Source organism: Humulus lupulus, chromosome 8, assembly GCF_963169125.1.
Source record: "Humulus lupulus chromosome 8, drHumLupu1.1, whole genome shotgun sequence".
NCBI classification, from domain to species: Eukaryota; Viridiplantae; Streptophyta; class Magnoliopsida; order Rosales; family Cannabaceae; genus Humulus; species Humulus lupulus.
In genome coordinates, this window is record NC_084800.1 from 36363853 (window position 1) to 36371293 (window position 7441).

At 32.5% G+C, this 7441-nt stretch overlaps 1 protein-coding gene across 1 annotated transcript; it reads left to right on the top strand.

Annotated features, from left to right (window-relative positions):
- Positions 1-356: 356 nt before the first annotated feature.
- LOC133796796 (protein DETOXIFICATION 18-like) lies at positions 357-4767 on the top strand. Its single transcript, XM_062234458.1, has 7 exons — positions 357-670; positions 2762-3306; positions 3399-3485; positions 3591-3647; positions 3745-3983; positions 4117-4235; positions 4362-4767. The coding sequence occupies exons 1-7, from the start codon at positions 371-373 to the stop codon at positions 4470-4472; spliced, it is 1458 nt and encodes a 485-aa protein (XP_062090442.1). The 5' UTR covers positions 357-370; the 3' UTR covers positions 4473-4767.
- The last annotated feature ends 2674 nt before the right edge of the window (positions 4768-7441 follow it).

A 7441-nucleotide genomic window follows, 5' to 3' on the forward strand; every position in this document is an offset into this window, starting at 1 on the left:
TATGAACGAGATCTTGCGGGAGTCTTTCTTTGTGGGAAAAATGTGAATCACTACTACAGACATAAATAATAGGGCGTCATCCAGTAGTTTTCTATGATACCATACCTGAATGTAGATTATGATTCAGACTTTTCATCTTGATTAGCATTTTTGCGTTTTATTAAGTTGAGAAAATTTAAATTCGGTCAATGCTAGGTGAGACAAAGCTGACCAAATGGGGCGGCTAGGCTAGCACGGTTTTGTTTCGTTCGTGAGAAACGTGATGCACTTTTATTTCTCATACGTAGTGCATGTCACCTTAACCTTATTATATTTTTACAAATATAAAGAGAAAGACAGAAGAGAGAAAGAAGGATCGATAGAGTGAGATATGGCAGGAAGCTCATTATCAGATGGGAATGTAGTAGCACTACCAATAGAAAGTGGTTCTGGGAGTAATCATGGTGGAGAAGAAAGAGAAATAAGTAGAGAAAAATGGTGGAAGAAAGTGTTAGAGGTGGAGGAGGCCAAACAACAGATTTTGTTTTCACTGCCAATGATTCTCACGAACGGTTTCTACTATATGATACCTCTCATTTCGGTCATGTTCGCCAGCCACCTTGGCCATCTCCAGCTCGCCGGTGCTACTCTCGCCAACTCATGGGCCACTGTCACCGGCTATGCTTTCATGGTATATAATATATATATATATATATCTTCTTTTCTCTTTCTTTCTTGTTTGAAATGATATATAGCTCAGCTTAAATCCTTTATTGTATTATTATTTGAACATTTTTCCAAACTTTTTAACTAGTATTAGATCAATATTAAAGAAATCTGAAAAAGTTTGTTTTATGAAAAATTATATATATTATTAGTGTCACACATCCCAAATATATGTAAGATATTAATCAACTACATATAAAATCACGTGTGACTCTACTCCTCGTGTGTGTCTATATCAAATCCCTCATTCTATACCTATATAGCATCTTCTTCTACAACACCTTAAAACGATCTCTTACAATCTAACCTTCATCCTATACTATATATATATTTATTTATTTTGCAGTAACCGTTTCTAACGAGTTAATTAATCAGCCTATGTAATTGCTAGGAATTATAAACTCAAAACATAAATAAACAAATAAATGATTGATGAACTAGTAACGTTCACAAAAGGAATGCCAGCATGAACAAAAAAAACTAGGAATCTTTTTTGTTCGGGGCTCTCAAATTTGTTGTCTTTTGGGAGCAAAAATGAGCTGAATTAAGATATTTAGCTTCTTAGATATAGTAATAATTTTTTGAGGTTAGTAAACTGTACTAGAATTATTGAATTAATTACTTCATTATATAACATATCTATGGCTATATTTCAATACCTTGTTTTAGTATATTTTTAGGATGTAATCAGGGAAGAGTGAAGCAAAATCAAATAAATTTATAAGCATATGACGATATACATAATTTATTATAAAAGTAAAATGACAAAATAGAGAGAGAGAAGCGCTAAATCAAAATAAAAATAGAGTCATGCATGGTGGCCTAATTAAGCAATGAATGATAAACAATATAGCACGTCAATAAAAAATCTTTGTGACAAAATACTTTTGGATTTAGTAACATAAGGATGATGACTCACTATTAGTTATGAAATCTATACTTTTAGCCACAAATTATATGTTGTGATTAAAAGTATAATATATAATTAAGACATAATGTTAACTTTAATAAAATATTCTTATATTTAACAGTAGTTTGTAAATATTTAAACTTAAATAAAATAAATAATTAAAAATTAAAATAGGATATTTTTTAGATATTTTACAATGATAATTATTTAAAAATAATTAAACAAATTAAAATATGGTATTTTTGAGATATTTTAGAATGATAATTATTTAAAAATAGTAAATTCATACGTTTTATAACTTGAATAAAATTTAATTAAACTTAAACTCACTTATTAGAATAATATCATATTAAATATATAATATAATTTACTGTGAATTAACAACAATTTTATTTAAAAAAAAACCAGCTAGAAACATAAATTTAAAATCACGTATAATATTTAATATTATATTAAACATATAATATATAATCTCTTGTTGTCACTTCCAAATTCAAAAACTAGAACAAACACAAACTTAAACAAAATCAAATAATTTATTTAATTAAAATAAAATATTTATTTAAAATTTATATAAGATTAATATAAATTTTATAAAAATAATTAATAAATTCTATAAATAAAACTAAATAACATGTATCTATATATATATATATATATAAATATATTCACGTATCTAACTAAATTTACATCTCTCATCACTTGCCACCACGTGGCTACGCGCCTACGCCACAGGGTATAATATAGTCCATGGCCTCTTTGCCTTTCAGTATCATTCGAGTCTTTAGCTAGAAGCCCTTTTCTGAAAATAAAGAATAAAATAGTTAAAGACCACCGTTGGTGTGTCTAGCAAAATTAGCAGTGAAATTCCATCAGATATTACATATGATGACACTCATTTAATGTCAAAAGAGATAATTGAATTTTTGGCCCCGCTGTCTGGATTATCAACTAGCTATTTTGGAAAAAATTAACAAAATTAATACATAATACAAAATGACTTAAAGAAGTATACCATTTTGCAATGCATTAGTAAAAAATTACATTTAAACAATATATACATCATTCTAAGTATGAGCAAAAGTAGTAATACTTTTTATGAATGATGTTTTTCTCTTCTAAGTCATGATTTTTTGTTTGTTTTAGATTGGGTTAAGTGGAGCTCTCGAGACCCTTTGTGGACAAGGATTTGGTGCAAACTTATACAGAATAATGGGGATTCATCTACAAGCCTCCTGTATCACATCTTTCCTCTTCTCCATAATCATATCGTTTGTATGGTTCTACACAGAACCAATACTAGTTTTTCTTCGTCAAGATCTTGAGATTGCTCAAACCGCAGCTCTTTTTATGAAGTTTCTGATTCCAGGCATATTTGCTTATGGTTTTATCCAAAACATCTTGAGGTTTCTTCAGACACAATCAGTTGTTAGGCCTGCGGTTTTGTTGTCAGCAATTCCACTGGTCTTGCACATTGGTATCACATATTGTTTAGTGCATTTAACACCTCTTGGTTTCAAAGGAGCTCCACTAGCAACCTCAATCACACTCTGGCTATCTTTTTTTATGTTGGCTGCATATGTCATGCTGGCCAAGCAGTTTCATCTTACATGGCAAGGATTTTCAACTGAATCTTTCTCCTACGTCTTCACAAACTTGAAGTTTTCTCTGCCCTCTGCAGCTATGGTGTGGTAAGTCCTCTTAAAGCTTCTCCCCTTTTTAGTTCAACAAGTTTTTTCTCAATTTATAGTCACAAACTTACATTCAAGCGATGTTTGTCCAGCTTGGAGTACTGGGCTTTTGAGATACTGGTGTTTCTAGCAGGACTGATGCCAGACTCGAAAGTAACCACTTCTTTAATGGCAATATGGTTGGCTTTCTTTCTCAGTATATACATTAATTTCTCTTGATTTCTTGATTCATTCTTTGAAAAAAATCTCTATAGCTCTTTAATTGTCATTGATTCTCTTTTCAGTGTGAACACAGAAAGCATTGCATACAATGTTACATATGGTCTCAGTGCTTCTGCCAGGTTGACTATTCACAGGACTCCTAAAAAAGATAATTATAATATTCTTTCAAGTTACACAATGTTTTTACCTTAATTATATTATTATGTGATGTGACAGCACAAGGGTATCAAATGAATTAGGAGCGGGCCGTCCTGAGCATGCTAAGAGTGCAATGGTGGTTGCCCTCAAGCTCTCTGTACTTCTTGCTACAATAGTTGTTATGGCTCTAGGATTTGGACACAACTTCTGGGCTGGCCTATTCACTGATAGTTCTGTAATAATAAAGTCCTTTGCTTCCATGACACCTCTGCTTGCAATATCCATAATGGTTGATTCTTTGCAGGGTGTTTTATCAGGTTAGGATCTCTTCTTTGGGCCAATTCTTTAGTCTTACCAGGAAATATAAATCTGATTTTGTTCACATGAGACAGCCTATGTCTGCAACCATTCGAGAGCTGCATGTTGTTACTTAATTTATTATCATTTCAGGCGTGGCTAGAGGATGTGGGTGGCAGCGCATGGTTGTTTACGTGAATTTGGCAACATTTTATTTGGTTGGCGTGACTGTTGGGGGCCTCCTTGCATTTAAAATGAAGCTATATGTTAAGGTGAATATATGTATATATATATATATATATATATTGCTAATACTTTGAGGATCATAATTAATTAGAGTCTGATTTATTTATTTATTTATTTGTTATTGATTTGGATTTTGGTACGTATGCACGCAGGGATTATGGATTGGTTTGATCTGTGGTCTGGCATGCCAAGCAGCCACACTTATGTTGATAACAATGTGCACAAAATGGCACAAATTGCAGCTGTCTGTAAACAGAGAGTGAGAAGGATTTATCGATCTAATTTAATTTAGCTTTACCGATGAATTGTCAATGTCAAATTAAACATGTATGATGAGATATCAATTTAGCCACCGTGTATATTGTACCAAAGAAGGTATAATAGATTTTTGTAGGCAATAAATCTGATAATCACACGTCTTTTTAGTGCACGTGGAGGTCTTAAATTCGATTCATCCTCCCGAGGAGGCTATCAAAGTTATCAACTCTCTGTATCTACATAAGTTACATTTATTTTGCCATTGATTATTAGAGAGGGAATATTGAAGAGTTACTCCAAGCATATGGTCATCGATCTTATCATGCTTTTTATAACTCCATTTCATTATTAGTGTGTTAATTACTTTTTATGTTGACCTTTCCTGTGTATGAATATATATATATATAGATATATGTATATGCATTTGTATATTAATTTGAAACACATCCCAATTTTAAACCGCCACCATTTCAATTTTTGTCACGAAAAGTAAAGACTTTTGATCGAGCTGTTTCGAGTCTCCACAAGGGACCACAAAATATTGCTTTCTGATTTAGAAAAGAAGAAAAAAAAGGCAAACAAAGTCTTGACATATATAAATAAATAAGTAAAAGACAAAAGTTTAACAAACAAAGCATTTTAATTTTCATTAATATGTAATACATACTGTTTTTTTTTTGTGGGTATGTAATACATACTGATAAATTAAATTAAACAATTTTTTAAAATATATATAAGGAAAAATTCAATAAACGAACAAGTTTATCCCTATCTATATATGACACTTTTTTTTAAAACTTTTATTCATTATTATATAATTAATACAAAATTTATGTTTTGATGCCACTATTGAGAATTTTCACCAAAATTTAGAATGCACACGTACGTATGATCCATGAAGAATTAAAATATATCACTATTCTTCTTGATCTTAAGAATTACCTTATCTCTTTCTTTATCAGATATCAAAATGTAACTGAAGTGTTTATTATTATTTTTTAAAAAAGGTTTTATTAGCACTATACTTGATAAAATATAAATATTAAGTATATATGATCGCATTCTAAAGAAAATCAATATATACCAAAGTCTTTAAAAGAATTATCATCTCTATATCCTTGTATCTTTTTTATGAAACACATAATTCACCCATTATTATTATTTATATTCTAATCTAAATTCAGTATGCATGTGATCATCATAGCTCTTCTTAACTAGTTTTTTCTATAATATATATATATATATATATATATATATATGTATTACCTCTGGTTGAAAATAAAAATAATATCTTATTATATGATGAGAAGATTATATTAGAGGCTCTACACTAATCACTATTATAAATATAGGCTTTCTCTTTGTTTTTTTTTTCAACCGTAAATAAAAAGCTTAGAGAAAAAATTTGAATGACTCTCAAATATCACATTTAATACCCGCCTAAAAAAATACCATATTATTGCGATTTAAAAAAAACGCAGTGGAAAGTTTTAAGTGTGGTGTGGGGAAGGTTTTACAAAAACCACAGAGAAAAGTATAAGGACTTTTCTTAGTACTGCAGAGAAATACAACCATTTTCTCTACGATTTTTTCCTAAAAACTGTTGAGAAAAGTCTCTTATATTCCTTTCATCATCTCCAACCCCTCATAGACTCTCACTTCCCCCATTTTCACAACTGCATGCGCGAACTCTTTCCCAACCACAGTGAGACCATTTTTCTCCATTTTCGTTTGCTTTTTAATATTTTCTGTAACGCCCTGGTTACCCCAGAACAGTTACGGAGAACGGTGAACCGGAAATTTAACTCGCTACCCTAGTTCTTTGGTTAAAAACGTGCTTCTAGGTATTATTAACAGGCTAATGTGGAAAAACCAATCAAAAGGAAAGAATATATTTTATTTAAAACATAAAACTGTTCATGGGCCCATAAAAAACATTTACAAGTTATTTACAACTCAAAATGGTCATTACTGTTTCAAATTTACAACCCGCCGACCTAAGCAGCAAAAATAGGGTAAACCCCCTAGTTCCTCTGAGAACTCTTTGGCCGTAGTGGTCAAGCAGCCGCATATGTACACAGCACCACCTAAGCTCTCCACTCAAGGCTGGGTGAGTTTTTCTTTCCCTTTACCTACACCACATAGCACCCATGAGCCAAAGCCCAGCAAGAAAACACAATACAGCATGACTATAATATCAACAATGATCATAATAATCATCCAGGACTTTCAGTCCAAACAGATGAGTGACGATTGGAATGTCACTAAGAGGGGTTCTGTTCCCATTAGCCATGTGACGATAGGGTCACCGGGGCTTAACAGATAAGTGATCCTTCTACTAGCTTAAACAGGATAGGTGCTTGATGACTAGTCACCAACATAACCTTCCTCGTGACCATAGAGTCACAACCATGGGATTCCGCTCCCTAGCCATGTGACAAGCTGTCACCTAGGCCTTTGGCCCTGGCCCTGAGTAACTAGCCTAGACTAGTCAAGCGCTTATAAGTTTCATTGACCTTAGAGTCGGTCCAGCATTAATGCCTCTAGAGTCATTCAACGCTGATATCGATTAGATCTAATCTTTAATCAGCCCTGCGTTCAGGACGCTTATGTCGTTTCTAACTCTCAGGTCAGTAATATGTGACAAGTGTCGTCCCTGACTAATCAGTGCCATACACAAGTAAGCAAGCTCTGCTAAGCATTTAATATGCAATCAATGTCCACATTTATCAACCAACATGCATCAACTACAATCGCATGTCATATACACAGGGTGCAATTTTCTTACATCTGGTTCGAGCGAGAGTTAATATAAGAACGACCCTTGAGAACGATCAACCTTTAAGCCTTTAGCGGTCACCTAGTCATAACCAAATATGGGACACTATCAATAAAATGAATAACAAAGGTTCCTGAACCAAGATCTAGCCTCCGGGACATCAATCCCCACTAATCCGGGTAGTAGGAACGATCC

What these genes read in the sequence shown, in the direction of transcription:
- LOC133796796 (XM_062234458.1), top strand. Translation starts at nt 371, where the DNA reads ATGGCAGGAAGCTCATTATCAGATGGGAATGTAGTAGCACTACCAATA. An exon ending in TCACCGGCTATGCTTTCATG is followed by an intron (nt 671 to 2,761) that starts GTATATAATATA and finishes TGTTTGTTTTAG; the next exon opens with ATTGGGTTAAGTGGAGCTCT. An exon ending in TTTGCAGGGTGTTTTATCAG is followed by an intron (nt 3,984 to 4,116) that starts GTTAGGATCTCT and finishes TTATCATTTCAG; the next exon opens with GCGTGGCTAGAGGATGTGGG.